The following is a 22172-nucleotide window of genomic DNA, read 5'->3' on the forward strand; positions in this document are numbered from 1 at the left end:
AAACTCATTTCCAAAATTTCTTCTTTTATTTAGCTTCTGAAATATATATTTAAGTTACTTATAACAATCTTCTCATGTAAATCATTTTTGATTATAGATTTAAAATCATGGCCCTAAAGCGTTTTGTGTCTTGTTTTAACTGAATAAATAAAATTATCTTAAAAAATAATGAGCCAACAAGTGGTTTTTGTTTTCATAATTTTAATAAGCAAAATTTTCAACTAAATACACATTTTCATTTTCTTCACAATTTACAAGTAAAATAACTAAAATTAAAATACAAAAAAAAGAAGAAAAAATTGCAATGTAAAAAAATGAATTATTACATGAGACACAAATAAATGGAAATGCATTACATCCTATACAAACATAAGCATTTAAAAAATTCTCAAGTGACAAATAACTCGCACAAATATGTTCTAATACACAAAGTGAAAGTTTTTCCGAAAAACAATGAAGTCTCAACACATCTTTTTATTTTGCCTTTTTTGTTTTAAATTTTTAAAATTCTAAAATTGCTCATCATTTATAACGTTCATCTCCTAAACAAAGTTTTCCACGATGTGAATGATGACCACAACTTTCATTAGATGCAAAAAAAAAAAAAAAAAATTGTTCCTAATTTATATATATACAAAAGAATCAACGTGCTTTATTTACTATGCCAGAAATTCTTAGAAAGTCAACCATAGCTTCGTTCATATAGTTTAAAAAACCTGAAACAAAATTCAAGCAAACTCGCATTTGAGATAACAGGACCTCGTTTAGAAACTGCTGCAATGAAGAAGCATTCCCCACACATTTGGTAATTATTTCGCCAAGAAGAGGACAACCACCAAAATTAAAGCAAAAAACCTTTCTTTCATCTCATTCTGCAAATAAGTTACCTCGACTTAATCTAAACAAAGATTTTCATGTTTCCAGATAAGCTTGTGATTAGTTTCACATCAGATCCAACAGTATGATTGAGTCGAAATACATACTTATGTACAACTTCACTAAGATACAAAATCACAGTGACATGCAATAAAAGTAACGGAATAAGTTTCCACTCAAAAAAAACTGGTGAGTATAAGCGAGACTCATACCAGTTTTCATATTTCCCCCATTTGATTATTGTCTATAAGAAGCTGAAAATTCGAATTTCCCTCCCACGTACAAAATACAAAGTCAGTACACATTCGGCCGATCATAATTAGAGATTGTTTGAAAAAAATTCTCGTTACTTAATTGGCACAAACTGGAATACTGCAAAAAAATATATGAATAGCACAATACCTCGTAATATATTAGAAAAAAAAAGTCAACACATTTTTAAAAACTCATTGTCAATGATAAAACGTTGGTGAATACATCTTCGCCACTAATGCAGTATCTCTGTACATACATTTCATAACAATTTTCATATATATAATATACTATATCCATAGAATTTTTTTTTTTGTATTTGGTAAATTTGATTCGATTGGATGGCTACAAGAGAGATTCACATTCAAAATATACATACACACACAAAAAAGAAAAAAAAATTTCAAAAAATCAGAGAGTCGTTTCAACCCAAAATGTACAAGAACTTGAATTTTGACAATTTAAAGTGGTTCTCATTGTCTTTTTCTTCTCCTAAACAAAAACGCTTGGATCTTCTGCTTTTTATAGTCCATACAAAAAAGCCATTCTTTTATTCAAGGAAATATGCTAAATGTGATGTCCTGTTTTTTTTTTTTAAAAAAAAGCTGATTCAAAACCACGCCCCCCCTGATTGGCACAGTGAACTTGATTGATTGATTCATTGGGGGGAGAGGGAAAAAGGTAAGATCGGGAGGAAAGGGGAGAGGATATCCACCCAAGTTCTTTTGTCCATCTGTAAATGTTAGTATTTAATGACGAGGCACATCACTAAATGACACATTTTCCCCCACCTTCAAACATGTCCTTTTGATGAAAAAATGTAAGTGAACAAACAAAAACTGAGCTGCACACTTCATATATCCCAGATAAACACTACAGCTTAGATTTCCCCCCATCACTATATTCTGCAACATGAGCATATTGAACACCAAGAGACAGACCAGCTGCGAGACGAAAACAGCATGAAATCCCTGCTTGACTTGCTGATTATTGAAGAAATTAAAACGCTGGGAACCAAAGTTTTGAGATATGCCTTTTTCATTTTTTTCCTCTTTGACATTGGATAATTAAGGCAGGAAGTTGTCAAAAGTAGGGAGGGGGAGAAAATGAATAAAATGACGCCGTGTTGTTTCTAAGAAGTCTTCGTGTTGTATCATCAACTTATGAGTAAAATCTGTCTTCATCATACCCACGAATCTCCAGCAGGTACACCTCCAGGTTGTTCATTTTGTAGAAGCTGCAGCTGTGCTTCGGACTGCCCTCTCTTCTTCTTCTCACGGTTAACCTGTGCATAAACAGGTTCTGTAGGGGAATGCGCTTGTTGCTATATATACAGGTGTTAAAAAAGCTAATTAAAGAAAAGCCTTGAGGGACACCTTCTAAAGAAATGAAAAAAAAAGTTTTTCGAGAAGTTATCTTATTGCATCTGGGAGAAAAAATTCCTTCTTCAAAATGCTTCACAAGCCATATCAATGTCCAATAAAATTCTTAAAAAGTCGGGAACATTTTGATACAAAATTTCAAATATCTAATTACTCCCAAATGGTGCACGGTAGCATCATGATGGTAAAACAACACTATCATACGATTGAGTCAAGCTCAAGTACAGACAGCCTTAAATTGTTTCTATGGTGATAAAACATGCAAAAAAAAAAGAAAAAAAAAAAGATAATTTACTTGCGTCAAGTTCATTCCATTATCAGCAATATCATTGTTTATCTCCCCATTTTGCTAACATTTTCAGATTAACCATGTATGATTTGTTTGATACCACATATTTTTAAAGAAGGAATTTTTTTCTTCAAAAAAGAAAGAAATGTCAAAAGATGATGACAGAGAAAAGGAAACACTACAGGAAAATGCAGCAGAGAAACCCAGAAGATTAGTTTGGGTTAGGCGTTAACAGAAAGCAACAACAACAAAAGCAAATACTGGCATACCAGGAGCTGAAGGCATGCATTGCACAATATATACACACATCAACATACTATATATACTTGTGTATAAGCAGAATTTTTCATTCAAACATTTGTTCTTGTATTGGGGGGAAGGGAAATCTGCTTATACACGAGTACATGTATTATACATATTTTTAACCCTTCAACTGAGCAAAAAATTCCATTTTTGTTTTTCAATTCTCATATTTTTAGTTATGGAAAAATTAGTTTAAAACATATTCATTGATGGGCCACTACATCTCTACAAATCAAAGCATAATTTTTTTAAGAAGTCAACGCCATTTAAAAAAATTTTTCTGGATTTTTATGCCGAGATGAACTCTGAAAGATAGTCACCTGGTCTCAGCCAAAACTTTTAATGATGGATTTTCTTTTCGAGATCACCACAGTATAAAAATCCAGAAAATATGTTTGTCTTATATATTTGACTAAGAAAAAGCTGTCTATCTCAACATCATTTGTTTCATTGAAAATCTAATTATTACAATATCACGCAGAGCACTCACAGATGATTGAGCAGTTAAAGGGTTAAGACAAATAACATACAGTAAACATCATGTAATCATTTTCCAATAAATTTCCATTAAAATCATTGTTTGCTTTATATTTTGCGAACTTTAAATTTACCGATAAAACATATTTCAGTAATAATACCCACTATTGTTGATATTTCATGTCCTAATAACGTTTGGCCTATGCACTTACTGTCTATATCCCACCTACTTTATAAAACTTTATTAGCAGGTATTGCTGCTAAATTAGGTATATGCAGGGTGCATAGATAACAGGAGGCGTATGGTATTTCATTGGCAAACCGTTGATCCAAGAGGAATACATTCAATAAAAAAAAGTATCTAAATCTGTAGTACTTAGATATGCCATTCATTTGCAAGGAATTGTATAGTTATTGAAATTAAAAAATAACTTTTTGCATGGACACCCTGTGCTGAAGAACCCAATTAGAAAGTGTTGTTGCCCTGTTTCCACAACTTTAAGTGCAATATTCACCAAGATATTTAAGTTCAACCAATGGGGAGGAAAGTTGGTCATTCAAAAACATTGAATGCTGGTAAAGCGGTTCATCTGTATTAGGATATTTTAACATCCAATGCATTTAGCTGAAACAAAGTTTGCTTCTCCTTGATCATTATGTTCCTTTCCCAGAAAGAGTTTAGAAACCTGAAACAGTTCAGGTTATCCCCCTACGTATGTTTCCTCTATAATCAATATTTGGTAACAGATACCTTGTGAACATTCATTTCATGAACATTTTAAAAAGGTATGTTAAAAAGTGTGGTGGTCTGCTCAAAAAGTTTGAAGACTGATTTGTTTCTTTGAACATGCTATGACAGATGAACGGTCTAAAGACAGTCACAACAGGTTCTGTGGAGGGAAACAGAACAGACTATCCCTAGCAACACGATGACACAGAAATACATTACACAGATACAATTTGTGTTGGAAGTGAAATGAAGTGAAATATAATAATCAGATAGGGTGAAAAGGCCATGGAGCCGAAGGGGATAGGTTGTTGACTGTTGGACAAGAGAGAATGTCGAACGCTCTGGTTTAGGCATCTATATAAACAAATGTAAATATGAATTATTCTTGTTGGTTCTAGTATATACTTAAATCGTAATATGTCTAGGGGACAAGCGAAGCATGGTGGCAGCTGCGGAATCCAGAATGATCCACTTTTCGAACGTTGTTGAGTAAGTCTTAGCTTGATTACTTACGTTCGAATAACTAAGCCTAAATCGCCGCTTTACATAAGTCTATAGTTAGGGATAGGAACATGCCGTTGACATTTCAGGTGCAGTGTCCTGAACCGTTTTCATTTGCAATGCCATCCGAGTGGCCAAAATGGAAGAAACACTTCAAAAGATTTTGTGACGCGCCAGGGCTAGCGAAGAAGGGCAAGAAAGACCAGGTCAACATGCTCTCTACCTGTTGGGTGATCAAGCGGAGGACATTTTCACCTCGTTTCACCTGCCAACAGCAGACCAGGTGAAGTACGATTTAGTTATAGTGGCATTCGACAGACATTTCTTGCCCAAGAAAAATGTCATAGTCATATACGAGTGGGCCAAGTTCAACAACAGTATTCAACACTCCAGAGAACCAGAGAGCAGAGTTCATCTCTTCTCTCTGTGTGCTAGCGGAGTCATGTAAGTATCAAGCTCTCCGAGAAGAGATGATCCGCGATCGCATCGTTGTGGGTGTGAATTTAAACAAATTTTCAATGGGCTTGGAGAACTGAAGGGAGAATATGAAATCAAGCTGAAGCACGGTGCCGTGCCTTTTGCAGTTCACGTTTCAAGGAGAGTTCATCTCCCATTAATGGATAAAATAAAACAGCAACTGGATGTGATGTTGAAGGATGGAATAATCGAATCAGTGACAGAACCGAATGAATTGAATGGTGTGCTCTGCTGGTGTTAGCAGCAAAACCAAATGGAGGTATCAGACTCTGCGTCGATCTGACCAAGTTGAACAGCAGCGTTCAACATGAAAATTTTCCGTTACCTTCAGTTGATCATCTGTTGGGCCAGATACCCCCAGAAGCCAGGATATTTTCCAAGCTAGATGCCAAAACAGGGTTTCGGCAGAAGAAATTGGCACAGGAGTCTCGAAGGTGGACGACTTTCATCACGCCTTTTGGAAGGTTCCGTTTCTTGAGACTTCCTTTTGGAATTTCTTCAGCTCCAAAAGTTTTTTGACGAGACATTGCAGAACTTCTACAGGGTATCCCAGCCGTGATGAACCTGACAGACGACACTTTAGTGTGGGGGAGTTATTCAAGAACATGACAAACGTCTCAGAGAAGTTCTTTGATGGTTCCATGATGCAAACGTCACCCTCAACAAGGACAAGTGTGTCTTCTGTGTTACTGAAGTGAGGTTCTTAGGTCATCTCATAGACCACAAAGGAATCCAACCTGACCCGATGAAAGTAGAAGCCATAGAAAATCTTCAACTACCAAAGATCTACGTGAAGCACAACATTTCATTGCAATGGTGAAATATTTGGCCAAGTTCATACCGAATTTGAGTGAAATTTTGGCTCCAATTCAAGTGCTACTGAAAACAGCGAATGACTTTGTGTGAAACTCAGAGCAAGCTCGATGCTTCCAGGAAATCAAACGCTTGCTTACGTCATCACCAGTCCTAGCACGGTTTGATCCTAAGCTATCAGTCATCGTTTCTGCGGATGCATTGTCTTACGGCTTGGGAAGTGTGTTGCTTCAGGAACACAAGGACAGTATGGTACACCCTGTGGCCTACGCGTCAAGAACTATGTCCATTGCAGAAAGAAGATACACTCAGATCGAAAAAGAAGCGTTAGCACTCACTTGGGCTTGTGAGAAATTTGAAGACTTCATTATGGGGCTCGAAGTGTGTCTTGAGACCGATCACAAACCCCTCGTGCCCATATTTTCAACGAAACAACTGGATGAATTAACATCACCTTTACAACACTTCAGGCTGCGGATGATGAGATATTCATTCACAATCTCATAAACTCCAGGTAAACAGCTCATAGCAGCAGAAGCCCCCTCAAGAGCCCCTCTTGAAAGTGACAACCCCAGCGAATTGGAGGAAGAGAATAAGGCCTACATGAGATTTGTCATCTCTACACTTCCTGCTTCGGAGGCTAGGTTATTAGAGATCAAAGATGCACAGAAAAAGATGTCATGATCTCGAGGATAATTTCTTTCATTGTTGGCACCTGGCCAGATAAGAAGACATCGAGCCAAGCAGAATTACCATACTTCTACGTCAAGGACAAGCTATTCATCGAGGATGACTTACTGTTACAAAACAGTCGCCTTTTGATCCCACCAGTCTTACAGAGAAAGACATTCTAAAATGACTTCATTGTGGTCACTTGAGAGTGAACAAGTGTCGTGCCCTTGCAAAAGAGTGTTTGGTGGCCCGGTCTGTCAATGCAAATTGAAGACAGGATCAAAAAATGTGCTGTGTGTTGTCAGAATAGGAGCAACAGGCATGATCCACTAATTTCAACAGACTTCCCTTACACCATGGGAAATGGTGGCCATTGATTTGTTCAAGTTAAACGAAAAATGGTATTTGCTTCTGGCTGATTACTACTCTTGATACCCAGAAGTATGCGTTGCTAAACTTGCTCACTTCAGCAAATGTTATTGAGCACTGCATATCTATCTTTGCCCGCCATGGCATTCTGAAGGAGGTACGTAGTGACAATGGGGGTCAATTTGAAAAAGTGAGAAACTCCAAATTCCAAGAATTTGCACGGACGTATGGATTTGAGCACATAACGTCAAGTCCAAGATTTCCTCAAGCAAACGGATTCACCGAATCCATTGTCAAGGTGGCCAAAGGACTGAAGAAAAATTTGGATCCATACCTAGCACTGCTGCAGTACAGGAACACGCCATTGGAGAATGGCTATAGTCCAGGTCAACTACTGATAAGGTGTCACCTTAGAACAACGGTTCCGATTTACCCTCATCCGCTAAAGCCTTGCCAACCCGACGGAGATCGCTCAAGGGGAAAGGAGCAGGCAAGGATAGAGAAGTAGAGGAAAAATTATGATAATCGACAGCACTCGAGAGCAGCTGAATGTAGGAGACACAGCATGGGTGGCGGACATGAAGATGTGGGGCAAAATTGAGCGCAGGTCAGATACCCCACGATCTTTCATCATCAACACGCCAAGGGGATCTGTGAGAAGAAATCAGTTCCACCTGAATAAGACTGAACGCCCTGAGCCTGGTTCAGAATTGAATCCAAGAATTGTAGAGCCACCACCCACTGGTCCGACAGTCCGGGATGATACCATGCCGAGAAGGCCAACTGGACAGTTGTTAAGAGGACAAACATCCGTCCGCGTCGGAGCAACACGATACGGTCATGTGGTGCAGCACTATCCGCTGACTGACACTATAAACTAGTCATTTTTATGAAAAAAATAAACATAAAAGGGGGATATGCCGGAAGTGAAGTATCAGATAGGGTGAAAAGGCCATGGAGCCAAAGGGGGATAGGTTGTTGACTGTTGGACAAAAGAGTATGCCGAACGCTCTGGTTTAGACGTCTATGTAAATAAATGTAAATATGAATTATTTTCGTAGGCTCTAGTGTATACTTAAATCGTAATATGTCTAGGGGCCAAGCGAAGCACAATTAACATTACACAAGTGTAATTACTCAGAGCATTGATCCAAAATTCACAATGTACGGGAAAAACAATTTAATATAAGGAATTTAAAGTTTACCATGTTATGCATAGGCCAAGAAATGAAATATTATGAAGACAGCATGCATGCACATACAAGAAAAGAAATTCCACATTATTAAGCAATGATAAAAGCAAATTAACATACGAAGAGATAACATGCAACGTGCTTTCATTAAATTTATTTTTATTGGAAAAATGTGGAAAAGAAATTGATGTTCTGGCAGAATTTTTTATATTTTCCCATGCAATGCGAAAAATCAACCACAGAAATAGCAAGCAGAATATTATTCAAGTAGTACCATTACCATTTACATCTGTTTTTTATTTAAGCTCCAGAAAAAAAAGAAGGGGCTTAATAACCATGTGGAGGCTAGAAGCACAGAAGACACAAAAGATTAAAACACAGCAATGACAATATTAATCATGTGTAAAAGCTTATTAAAAGTCAGTATATGAATAGTCAGTATATGAAGAGTGTTAGCATACAGAATATGAGAAAAAATGCAAAAGACAGAAAGCAAAGTTTGTTATGTTGCACCAGCATTGGTACATCTGAAAAGCCTGAGAATTTATACATTTCTAATGAGTGTTTAGATTGACCTTGTTCTGGTTACATTTTCCCCCTCAACTAAACAGTTTTAATCAAAAATAAGAGATGAAATGAATTTTCTCTTAAATCGAAAGACAGTGAAAAGATCTATGATTGGACTGACCCTGCATTAGACGTAAATCAGAATTTTCTGTGTCGCTTAAAGTGACCAATAGTTTTGAATGAGCAATGGAAAACACATTGTATGAAATTGACTCATTTTAACAAAATTACGATAACAATTATAGCATTACGCTGAAATATATTTCCAGTCATGGGTAATACTTCAAGTACAGAGGAACCTTGCTGATCCAAACTAGTTGGGACAATTATAAACAGTCAATAGAAATCCAGTGCCTATCTTATCTTCCTCTGAAATATATGAACTTACTTTCTATCACTCCCCAACTCTGGTCATATCATTATATGGTAATTTACTACCAATCTAATTGGGCCAGTAATCTTTCTTTCTAGAGAAGTTTGGAAAAAAAATTCAATCGTTGTCTTGGACAGAGGGGAGTTCCAGTAAGAGTATACTGAAGCGTCATCTATTGGTGTTTGCCCCAGGTTCAAAAGGGAAAGAAGTTATTATTGCAATACACATGAACAAATAATTTTTGGAATTAACCCCTTTACGATCATAGACATAATATTGCTTCCAAACAACCCTATCAACTGAAATTGATTTTTCTTTCCCTCCTTTCTATGTTCCTGTTAATGATTTTTAATGTATTTTTCTACTATATGGATGCAAGAGCACAAGTGAACACATAGTCTGAGGGTGAAAAGAGACAAAATCTTTTATCTACCTTATCTATTTTACTTTTTTCCTCCCCCCTCTCCTTTTTCTATCATGGGGGTTAAATTAGAATGAGGTTACCAGATTTATCGCTGATTTGTCAAATAGAGATAATCCAAATTTGTTGTCAAAAGTTTGTACATGAAATGGTTAATGAACTGGATAGGTCAGCATAAAAAAAAAAAAGTCATGTTAATGAAAGGGCAGTCTCAGAGCCATCCACTCACGAAAAATCCCAGAATAACCCTTTATTGTAATTAAAAGCAATTGAAGCAAGTTCGTAGGGATTTATAATGATCATGGTTCCATAATGTCCATACATATTGGAAAGTCTTTTTCTCCTCTCCTTTTTAGCTGTTTGGATTGAGGGCGTTTTCTGATCAACACTAATTGGAAAAGCAGGGTTCTCTAGGGATTCTTGAACCATCTATTTAATCAGGCCACATTGATTTAGTTTTGAAGACTAATTATCACTTGATATTTTAACTGAAGTGGAATAATTTAGTACAATTAACTATTTTATACTCTCTCTTAGTCTTTTCAAGCTCTGTCACAAAGCTTGGCTGGAAGAAATCTTGGCAACGAGAGAAGTCTAGTAACAGAGTTCCCACCACACTTTCTCCCAGCTCAGTATTTTGATTGTAATTAACTATTATACGTGAACATTTTATCATCACAATTTATTTAACTCTGTTTATATTTGATTTGAGTTTGTTAAATGTATTTCAAAACATTGATCCTGTAATTCCAGCTTGACTATTACACTTTAAATATAAAAATAACTGATATGATTGCTTACCATTCCGGGTGGAAACACACCCATGTGTGGTCTGTGAACTTGGGATGGAGGAGGGGCTTCTGTGCTGAGGCTGAGGTCACTCAGTGGCAGCTCCTCAGACTAACAAACCAGAGAAATTTATATTAATACATGTAGGGTATCAAATTAAGCTATCATGTTCTTAAGTAAGGTTATTTCTTAAACCAGGGGCCAAATTCAGATGAATGAATGATAGGCTTTACTAAATATCACCAAACTAGCTTTATCACCAATGATTAAATTACAGTGATTTGCCTCGGCTAACAAACTCCTCTGCTTTGAATTTTTCAGCAAACAAAGATTTTTTTTTTTCGTGATTTTTCTGTCCTGGCTAACGAATATGGGTTCACATAACAAACATTTTTGTTTATACAGATGTGCACTAACATAAAATTACCACCTGGTGAACTGAATTTTAGCGTCAATCAGCATCAGAATAATTACTGTCCCTTGAGTCTGATTAACTTGTATACCCCTTGCAATCTTTTCCAGATATACTTCCACTTTTTTTTCTGAAAGTTTTTTTAACTATTTCATGTAAAATGAAACATTCAGCTAATAGAAAATGCATTGAAAAAATAGAGCCTACACTTTCAGAGCATGTGTTCTTTCTTAGCATCAAATTAAATGGCCTAGACATTATAGAAGTTTAAATTTTTCATTTGCATGTGTCAGAGAGAGAGAGAGAAATGAGCCAAATAAAAAATGACTGGGGACACCTACAAACTTGTCTGGGTTGTGGCAACACATGCTTTCCTCAAGTGAACATGGCATTGCTAATGTATGAGCATAAGTGTAAAATAAAAAGATCTCCAGTATCTTATCTGCCCACAAATTCTCATTTATCCAATTTTGAGGTTCTCATTTCAGCCTTCAGTCAGTTTTTTCCTTTTTATACCACACTTTGCACTCCTCGGTGTTATAAAAAACTTATTTTTCAATTTTGGGCAATACCTGGAATGAATTGAATAATTTTACACAGAAACCATTCAACAGAACATGATTTTCCCTAGAAGATTTCAGCTATAACGAATGTGATTCCAGAATGAGTCATCTTCGTTAGCTGAGGATCACTGTACATGGAAACACAATAAGTGCAGATTATTCTTCACTAGCATATTTCAGAAAAATGCATCAAAAACAGAAATATATTTTTTCTGTGTTTATATATATAATTTGGTGCATTATTTAAAAAAAATAATAATAACCCATTTTGGCCTTCACAGAAAATAAACACTAACTTTTCACATAAATAATCACTTAATCATAAATATTTCATTTTTTAAGTTGCTAGAACTGTGTTTGAGGGAACAATTACTATTTAAACATGATTGAATATCTATAGCCTAATTATTAATCAAACCATGTATCTGCCGTATTTTTTTTTTGTGTTCAAACAGTTTACAGGATTTTTTATTGATATACATTATTTATGAATGAAAGCTTTCCACACATGTGGGTTATGCAACCTGGCAGACATAATATTTTCTCTTAAGGAAGTGAAATTTGCATGTAAAGGATTATATGTCACCGCAGATTATACGCAGGAAATTATGGTTCATATAATACATTTTTTAATTACAAAACTGAAATCAAAACTTACCCTACTGTACGGTATTGTGGCAGCTATAAAAATTCAAAAAAAAAAATTAGTTCATGGCTAAAAACAACACGATTTACTAAAATTCATTTATCCACTTTGCAATCAATTATTGGGTTTTTTCTTCAAAAAGAACTTCGAAAAATATAATTTATTTTATAAACAAATTTTAATAGATTTTACCTGCAGTAGAATTGAGCTCAGTTCCATGAGGAAGTGTTCTATCTTCGTATTTCGTTCCACCTTGTGTACTAACCGGCCTAGTGAGGGTGCTGTTGGCTCCAGTCGGTGAAGATAAAGAGTTGCGCACCGCCATGGATTTAGGGATAAAATGAGATTCTTTCCAACCAGCTTTCTTATAAGCCTCTCTCAATTCCTGATGTTGCCACATATTGAAGAGCAGCTGATAAAAAAAAAATGACAGCTTCAACATTTCATAAAAATTCCATAAAAAGTGGAGAGAGACATATCTCTCACATTTTCCACACAAAGTTTTCCAGCCACCTCTATTATGATGGTACAATTGCATCCACTTGAGTGGGTTTTTTAAAACTCCACTATAATCACTGAAATGCTTTGAGTTAACTACACCAAAAAAAAAAGAAGGTTCAACCCCCCCCCCCCCCACCCCATTGCTGGGTGTTATTTGACTCTACAATAAGCTCAGACATGCCACTCTTTGAAAAATAAAAATCACATAATTTTTCTTATGAAAATCCAGCAATTTACTTAAAAATCAAACATACCTTTGAACATTAAAAATTTTTCATAGGCATAACAAGAACCAAAATAAGCAGTAAGGAATATGCTCAACCTACAACCTATAGGTCAAATGTGACCATAGCAGCCATTTGATGTGGCCAGCAACCTCAAACCTGATTTTCTAAAAACTATCTAAACAACACATTCACAGACAACTAAAGGGACCCATGACACAGTTCCAGGTCGTTTAAGTGACCTGCTGTACAGTTGCACATCACTTAAGTGGTCTGCAGCACATTTACGGATCACTGAAGTAGTTCGCAGTGCAGGTCCCCATCACTTAAGTTACCTGTGGCACAGTTCCTGATCACTCAAGCAGCCCACGACACACCAACCTAAACAAAATGTCTAGCCCGGGTAAGAAAGAAGGCCTGTCACACATGAAACAGTCAGACAATGATTACTACCACAATCAAATACTCAAAGCAAACAAAAGCTTGCACTATTGAATTCAAGAGAAATCTGTGTTGTTTCATTACAGAGATATTTAGTAAACTCTTAGAAATCGTAAATGTCACTATATATTAAAACTGTAAGACCAGTCGTGGCCCAGGCTCAGTCCCAAGAGGGATATAAGCCTTTTACCCCGGGGGGTTTATATATTATAACAGGTCAGTTCTAGATTCTGAGACATATTAATATAATTTTTCGAATTATTCATGCAAGTCAACCATGTGTTAGTGGTAAACACATATAAACCTATCTTTTTTGAATTTAATGTTGAGATGAAATGGCTTCTAAATACCTGTGATGCAAATTTCACGACCTTTGGCGAGTAAGTTCCTTTTTGCTGAGTGATCTGATTAAGACGTTCGACACCCCCAAGTTCCAATAGAGATCTAGCAAAATCTCCATTCTTTGCTATAACTTCATTCAGAGTGGCGAGGACCGCTGCGATCGTATCATCCGAAGTACCAGCATCATGTTGTGGACTTCCATTCGGAAGTTTCAGAACCAAATCTTTCATTGCATACTTACCTAGAGATTTGATTGAGAAAATATTGTGGAATTAGATTACATAATTTGTCAGCACATCATACAATAATAATGTTATTGATGGAAATAGAACAATGCTTTTGGTTATTTAAATATACATACCTATCAACTCTTTATTTCTTTGGTCCATTGCTAAATTACGGAGGGCTGTGGCAACAGCACAAACCACCCTGTCTACCTCCATCCTCAGGAGTTCGACCAAGATGGGCAGACCTTTCTCTTTCCGAACTGAAGCTCTGATATCTATGCTCGGCTGAATGGGAGAGAATGACAAACATTATCAATATAAATCATAACATACATGTAAAAAATTTAATTCAAGTAAATTACACAAAACTGTCAATGTCTGCAACATAAATGAATTTCATAAATGGAAAAAAAAAAAAAAACTGAAAACAGGCAGACACACATATTAATATACATATCACTCCAGTTGGAAATCTGGCCACTCCGCAAAATGACCATCCATAATGCAGACTCTAATTTGGCCACATGCTGGTACAGCCATCCAGTAATTCTATGCAGCTCCGGTGATGTGTGTAAAACCCCCTAAACTTAAGTGGACTGTCCGGTTAGGTGCAAACGAAACATTTGCTGGTTGAATCACCTGCTACCATAAAAGTATGTCCTCCTACCACGAGATGAGATTTGGCTACGGCACGTCATGTCACGTCAAACGATTCTATTTTATCCCAGAAGGACATGCCAATCGTGAAAGCTCAGTCACTGATGAACTTCTCGATGTGCAATCGTTTTACCAAAAAAAAATTGAATAAAATCATCTGACATGACGTGACATGACGCAGCGAAAATTCATCTCGTGGTCGGAAGACTATATCATGTTGGGGCTTCAGCAGAGAAAGAGAAACCAAGATAGAGCATAGTTTCACAACCTTTTTTGTCCCATCGCCCCCTAACGCAATCTAACCCATAGCATCCTATGTTATACCCGTAGCTTCTACCGCCCCCTGGAACATTGCATTCCCCACCCGCGTTGGGAATAGATAGAGTGTCGTAGTGAGGTCGACATAACTTTTGAATAGTATGTTATGTTAAGTGTATATATATATATTTTGGAAATTAAAAATAATTAGTCAAGACAAGAATCATGTTCTTTACTGATGACAACTTCTTCACTACCAGCTACACTCCTTTCCACCGTGAAAGGAGGAAAACATATCACTACATATCTGAGTGCAGAAGTTTATATTATTTAACCCTCAAAATGCTACCATCATCCGTAGATGATGAGCATAGTAATCTGCTCAATTCATCCTGAGATGATTTGAAATTTTAAGATGAAATTCTTATTTATATATATATATATTCTAGTTTTCTTAAATTATTTTCTCTATTTTCTGATAGGTTTGCTTGCAGAGTGTGGGCTCGGTGTAGATAACAGTGCAGTGGTAGTGTCTATGTTTGTATCACCCCCTTTTTTGGTTGTATTGAATTTGCAACATCTGAGTTGGAGTGCCATCTATCTTTCACAAATAAAAACTAAAAGCATAATTTTTAATTTTTTTTTGCTTGGCAATGAGCAAAGCATTTCTCAGACTATTCCTGCAGCCAAAAGGTTAAACAAGACATGTACTAATAATCCAGCACAACCCATTCTGATATGTGCAATATAAGTATGATGGTAATGGTACTGTATATTATTTTTCACCATTAGATTATTGAAAATTGAAGAAAATGCAGAGATAAACTCAAACAAATTAAAATATGATTTTATGATTTTCATCTCTGCACAATTTACACTAATTTTTTCAGAAAGAAATAAGTCTAATTGTTCCAAATTACCTGCCAATAGCAAGCAGCCAAATTCTGTATGGCTCCTGCTGCCGCTTCTAGGGTTTCGGGATTTGAGCACTCTGACAATAAAGACAAATAACACTGAGCAACTTCTGGCTGCCATAGTAATGCCATTCCACCAACAGGATCCGACTGACTAATTGGATTTTTGGTTAGGGGGACTCCTTCACGCCGCTGCTTCTCTGCAGCATGGGCGGCTTCTTTCTTTTTCTTATTGGCTCCAAAGCATCCAAGATTTTCCCCAACCGCTGATAAAGAAAACAAATTAGCCAAATCGATATAAACAAGTAATATATAAGAACAAGTTAGCACATCAAACTCGCAATCACAATCTATTCACACAGCATAGACACGCAAAAATACAGGTTTCATTGATAATGTTTTCATCATAAGACCTTTATCAGAAAAATCAAAAATAAAGATGCAAATTTGAATGTTTATATAGGTTTTTGTAATAGATATTTTTGATAATTAAGTATTTTTGGTGCATTTTGCTTACCTTTGATAGGTGCAGCTGCTCTAGATTGTATAGTAGGTGTGAAGAGGTGTTTATCATAATCTGGATCTTCCACTTCCTGACAGCGATAAGATAGATTCCTCAGCACACATACACAGTTCTCAACACTTTTATTGTCCATATCATTCTTACCAATAGCAGCTCGTACTAAATAAACCATAGCTTCTACCAATCCTTCACAAACACGCAGCTTCTTCCTTGCAGTTTCTCCAGCTGAGCTAACATTCCTATAATAAGAAAAAATGGTTGAAAATTATAATATGTTTTGAGCAATGATGTAAAAATGGAGATAAATTCTTATGAATTCATCATAATCTATCGAACAAGCAGACAAAAATGTTAAATGAGAAGATACCTCAAGACACCACTAGCATTACGGAATACAGTAGACCAATAAATGTCATGCGGTTTGATTGAATCAAGGGGATTTCTAGATCGATCCCATCCAGAGTGGGGTATTATAACATGATTGACAAGTACAGTCAGAGCATCATCGATTATTGGCCTCTTCAAATCCTGTAAATACAAGTTTCATTAAATTATAAAATTACAAACACCCATTCAAGTAAACTTAATGTCATTTACAAATTTGGTTATCAGGCAGAAACAAAAGTTTTCATTGAAACTTCACAGTTGTTGCACATAATTGTCATTCAAGAAGTAAAAAAACAACACTAACATTGAAATAAAAAAAACATTGTGTCTAATTTACTGTCCAAGTTTACTTTCAGAATTTTATAATATTGCATGGCGCATTGGATATTATTCTTGAGTAAAAAATTATCATTTTAGTTCAAAATTGAGTTTGATGAAAGTTTTGGACGAAAAGCTGAATTTATATTGTCTATGGTGAACAGCCGTTTTGTCATTCAGGAAGCATTACCCCCCCCCCCCCCAGTACAATTTAAGAGTAAAACCACTTCTCATAGGTGTAAAATTGTATCCAGCCTTATGGGATTGAGTCCCTTCCTATACATTTGCCACCATCATCATAGCAACATATAGAAATGAGGTTTGAGAATAATTCTGAACCCTCCCAATATTTCCAATAACTTTATTCTTATGCTGCCTCTTAGATATTTTCTACTGTTTCTAAGGGAAACCAGCAATGGTATAAAGAACAAAAGTAGTTTCAAAATCAGTGACTAACCTAAAATAAGCAATTTTCTAAAAAAAAATGAGATCCCAGTTAAGGAATCCTAGAATATTACAAGTATGTTCAGCATATTCAATTGCTTCTTGCAGGTGACAAGAATTTCTAAATCTATTCCTATATTTGTTCACATTTAAGAAATTAGCATGCAAAATGAATAAAATAAATTTCTAAAGTATCACACAATTAATATTACAGTCACCAATACTACGTTTGTAAGAAGTTAATAGCATTAAAAAATTTGTTTAAAATTAGATTAATCAGTCATTTAAAAAATTTTTATTAACCAGTTAAAAATTTTAATCAGCCGCTTAGTAAAAATTTATTTTTTACACTAGATTAAAAAGAAATGCATAAAAGTTTTTTCACAACACTTGAATTGAACTCCTAGTCAGAACGTCAGCAAAAAACAGTTATTGGATAGGCTGTGGCTTTGAATTAGCTGCAAGAACTGAACTATGTCATTCATGTCATAAAAAGCTCAGTTTTGAAGCCATATAAGCCACAGCTTTATCACAAAAAATCTTTGTAATTTACTAGTTTTGTTCAAGTAAAATGCTCTTTTTTCAAAATGACAAATTTGGGTTATTCGAAAACCATCATCAATGTGGATGGGCTTTATCTACATTATCTGAGGGAGGAGTTGTAAAATTGCCAATTTAAATTTTTCAAATCAATTTTTTTACATAGTGTTACAGTTAAAACACTACCTGTGTGCGCCTATACTGATTACAGAAATATGTATGCATAATCATAGAATACTTACTTCGCAAGACGACAAATTCCATAATATTCCAGTGACTAGTTCCCTAATTTCATTATCCGGTGTCTTTCTTAATAACCTCACTAAAGCTGGAATGCCTTCTGCATTACGAATGGCACGCTGTGAAATGAATAAATGAAATTTTAATCAAAATTTAAGTTTCATTAGTAACAGCATTTTAAAAAATTACAGAATTATTTTATACATCATTACGGTAGAACCTTATTATAACAAACATTACTTATAATGGACAGTTTAAAAAGATAGCATTAATAATGAAGGGTGCTTATTTTTATCTGTCGAGTTTTACACTTCCAAGTAAGCAATTAGCATCAATGCTTGTGTCGTTTCGCACAAAGATGAATGCACTGCATGACTGATATCCCTCACCAGTCAAACCAATTAAGATTTATACAGTGTATACGTACATGCATTTTTAATTAAATCTATGTTGAGGGTTGTTTTTTATTTGATATATGATAAACAATTTTCAGACCTAACTACTGCACTTTAATTGATGTACACCTTGTTGCATTATATCCCTATAAGAATTATTTGTCATCACTGTTACTGTAATTAAAACAGGCAACCTTCACAGCCTCCTATTAGTCCGCTATAATGAGGATCTACTGAATTTTGAAATACTGATCACAAGAATAAAAATATAATACAACAGAAATTTGCTTATAATTAATACAATTCAGTTCTGCAATTAGATATCATACAACCATGAAACTTTCTGGTCTGCCTGGGGGTTTGTCTATATTTATAAAACTATCATAAATCCCATTGTTTTCATGCTCAAATTATGCTATTACATACCAAGAATCATTATCAACCCCCCCCCCCAACCCACGAGGTAATGGTAAATGCAGAGATAAGACAAATACATGAAGGAAAAATAATTTTAAACAAAGAAAGAAAATTACCTTATTTTCATCATTTTGTCTACCATACGATAAGTTTCTCAATGCACCACACGCATTACGTTGTATCTCGGGAATGTCTTGATTAAGAAGATCGATCAGAGGTGGTATACCACCCAGAGATCTGAAATAAAATTCATATTTCATAACAAAGGTTTATATTTGTGCCAGTGAGTGTCAATCAATATTTAACACCAGTTAGCAGCAATTCATATTCGAGTAAATACAGAGAAATTAAAAAAATGAATACCTTGTTTTCTGCTTCATATTGTCATCCATATAACAAAGATGCTGCAGATAAGCAGCAGCATTAGCTCTGACTATATTGTTCGGATGGCCGAGAAATTCTATTACCTCATGGAGATCTGGATCTCTCCATCGAACATCTGTAATCAAAGTTATATTCTATAAGTTAACTCATGAATGAATATACACAGGGTGTATAGCAAACAGAATGCACAGCAAATTACTAGCAAACCGTTAACTCTAGAGGCATAGCTAAACTAATTAGAAAAAGTATCAAAATAGCATGCAGACCTCAGATATATCATTCATATTGCAAAAAAAAAAAAAAAAAAAAAAAAAAAATTACATTTTGAAGGGCAATATTCACTGAAATATTTGATCAAACAACAGTGAAAAGTTGGGGGAAAAACAGCATAAGCACAAGTAAAATGTGTCACAGGAACAATTATCCTATACTTGTGAAACAGAGTCTGAACCGGATATAATGAAGTCTGATTTAACTAATTTTTTCCAAACACATCCCAAAATATCTTATGTAATTAACTCCTATTTGATGAATTCTGAAATCAGACCCTGATATAACTAACTCCTGTTTAAAAGATTTTACAATCATACCCAGATATAATGAACTCTCATTTGAAAAATTTAACAATTGCACCCTGATATAACAAACTATAATTTAAGAAATTTTGTGATCGTCCCCCGATATAATGCGATATGATTTCTCGTGTATAATCATTGCTAAAATTTATAATTGTTTTAGCATTTATCAAAATTACCAATGATGCTTGATGATAATACATAACTGCCGGTAAAAGTGATAAGTTTATCAAACTTACAGAGACAATTTGTAATTATTCATAATAACTGCTTATTTTGCATATTAACCAATTCATCATGTTTACCGTAACACATATATAATTCCACAATATATAAAGTGTATAGTATCAATTCTAGAATAACTGTCATATAAATTAAATTAACAAAAATTATGTAATAATGCAGCGTTGTTCATTTATTACAGTTTGTTTCTTTTACTCACCACCTCCTTGGCTTTCTACAGGAGCATAATCTAAATGAGGATGCCTAGGGGGAACAGGATGATGTCCTTCTGTAGCACCATGAGGCAGCACCTCATCTTCATAAGTAGGCCTTGGGAGAGTTGCATATGCAGGGTTTAGATGCTGACCCTGAGGTGTGCGAGCTTGGGGATGCTCGTCATAACTAGGTCGCCTATCTAAGTAGCCTTGTGGCAGAGCTGGGTCATAGCCAGGATGGTATCCAGGTGAAGTTGCAGGCATGGGATGAGCAGTATAACCATACGTACCACCTTCATAAATTAAAATGAAAAGTGTATTAAAATTCAAATACAATTACAATCAGAGATACACGAGATATTCAACTTCACCACAAACATAACAAAATTCACTGCCAACAATTCACTGATGAAATATATCCCTCAAAGAACAGAGTAGAGGCATCATGTTTGGTTCAGTGTGGATCGATTCATTGCTTTGATGAAATCCATGATTGAAGCCAAAAATGTTCATAGTTCAATGTATTTTTGTGATATCAGCACACGTTTCCTCATCTGTCCAAGCAAATGCATGCATTATTTTGCATTTGTAAAGATGTCTTCTTTTTGTAGTAATGTAATAACTCATTTTCATTCAAATGTTCAGAATTCTTGAAACAAAGAGGGAAAAACAATTTGGCATTTCAAATTATTCGATCGGCAAATTCGGAGAATTACTAATTTAACATTTCATGAACTGCACTCGAAATTTCTGGGATAATCTAATAAAACAAACACGTAATATTTCAGAACTATGTGAAGTTCCTTTCTCAGTAACAAAGAAAGCAAGAAAAGACAAAAATAACTTCATATAGCGGAAACTGCTTTGTCTGTAGTAAACAGACTATGTAAAAAAATTTCTTACCTGCAGGCAATGTCCCGTATCTGTCGGTGCTTTGTGTTGGGGAAGGAGTCCTATGATACTCCATTCGAGGCGACACCAAAGCAGCAGTATCAATGTCCTCATAATTTGCAGGCTGATGATTGTAATCACCTGGGACCGCATGTGGTGCTTGAGGCATAGCCCGGTGGAGGTTTGGAGAATCTGATGTGCCCGTAGGTGTGGCTACACTTTGTGGGGGATAGTCCCTGTAGCCATAATCAGAATATGGCTGAGCAGCCTGGGGGCCATATATATCGTAATTTCTCGCTGCAGTTGCTGGTGAAGCAGTTCTTCCATATGTCCCATAATCCTGAGGATATACTTGTGGTGGTGCTTGGCCAGCTGGACTTGGTGGCCGACCTAACTCAGCAAAGAGAAAAAAAAATTGAAACTAGCAGTTCAACATTGTTATACCAAAAGCAACACGAGAAATGAATGAACTCTATACCTGGATCATAAGTACCGTAATCATGAGGAACATTGCTAGGGTTTGTGTAGTTATATGGCACAAATTCACCACCTGGCGGAAGAGTAGTGCTGCCATACGGAGAATAACTTATGGGTTTACCATCTGGACCCATATGATGAATCTCTCTTGTTTTTATTACTTTTGTCACAGTTTTAACCTACAATAATGTACATACATGGGCAATGACACACAATGAAAAATTTAAATAACATTATACATGATAAATAATGCAATTATGTGTAAAAAACAATAATTGAGAAAAATTTTATTCACACGATTACAAGTAAAGTATTTCATTGTTGCAAATTAATGCAAATTCAATTAAATTTTTGATGCTAGAGACATAGAGTAGCAGCATCCATGGCAATGAAGTTGTCATTAAAACCAACTTGAATCTATGAGGCAGTATTATAATTGGACCACTTCTGATTGTTGAAGGGTTACCTTCGTATA

The 22172-nt window shown here is 35.5% G+C and overlaps 1 protein-coding gene across 3 annotated transcripts in view; it reads right to left on the reverse strand.

Moving 5' to 3' along the window:
- Nucleotides 1-194: 194 nt before the first annotated feature.
- Nucleotides 195-22172, reverse strand: part of p120ctn (adherens junction protein p120) — a 189557-nt gene continuing 167579 nt past the window's right edge. The window contains exons 7-22 of one of the 3 annotated variants that reach the window (XM_089250131.1): nucleotides 21699-21876; nucleotides 21233-21610; nucleotides 20335-20622; nucleotides 19297-19432; nucleotides 19050-19170; nucleotides 18124-18240; nucleotides 16560-16720; nucleotides 16187-16431; nucleotides 15676-15935; nucleotides 13975-14125; nucleotides 13622-13854; nucleotides 12298-12517; nucleotides 12118-12140; nucleotides 10497-10595; nucleotides 8615-8679; nucleotides 2365-2452 (exon numbers count right to left, since the gene is read on the reverse strand). In XM_089250131.1, coding sequence (XP_089106257.1) covers nucleotides 8662-8679; nucleotides 10497-10595; nucleotides 12118-12140; nucleotides 12298-12517; nucleotides 13622-13854; nucleotides 13975-14125; nucleotides 15676-15935; nucleotides 16187-16431; nucleotides 16560-16720; nucleotides 18124-18240; nucleotides 19050-19170; nucleotides 19297-19432; nucleotides 20335-20622; nucleotides 21233-21610; nucleotides 21699-21876 — 2628 coding nt within the window. In that variant the 3' untranslated portion in view covers nucleotides 2365-2452; nucleotides 8615-8661. Of the gene's footprint in view, nucleotides 2453-8614; nucleotides 8680-10496; nucleotides 10596-12117; nucleotides 12141-12297; nucleotides 12518-13621; nucleotides 13855-13974; nucleotides 14126-15675; nucleotides 15936-16186; nucleotides 16432-16559; nucleotides 16721-18123; nucleotides 18241-19049; nucleotides 19171-19296; nucleotides 19433-20334; nucleotides 20623-21232; nucleotides 21611-21698; nucleotides 21877-22172 lie in introns of all 3 variants that reach the window. The other 2 variants (XM_089250130.1, XM_089250129.1) reach the window with 2 other exon arrangements.

The sequence above is a fragment of the Pholcus phalangioides genome, unplaced genomic scaffold (genome assembly GCF_987345545.1).
Source record: "Pholcus phalangioides strain wild (caught in Gottingen) unplaced genomic scaffold, Ppha-v1.0 ptg000022l_1, whole genome shotgun sequence".
Taxonomy (NCBI): domain Eukaryota; kingdom Metazoa; phylum Arthropoda; class Arachnida; order Araneae; family Pholcidae; genus Pholcus; species Pholcus phalangioides.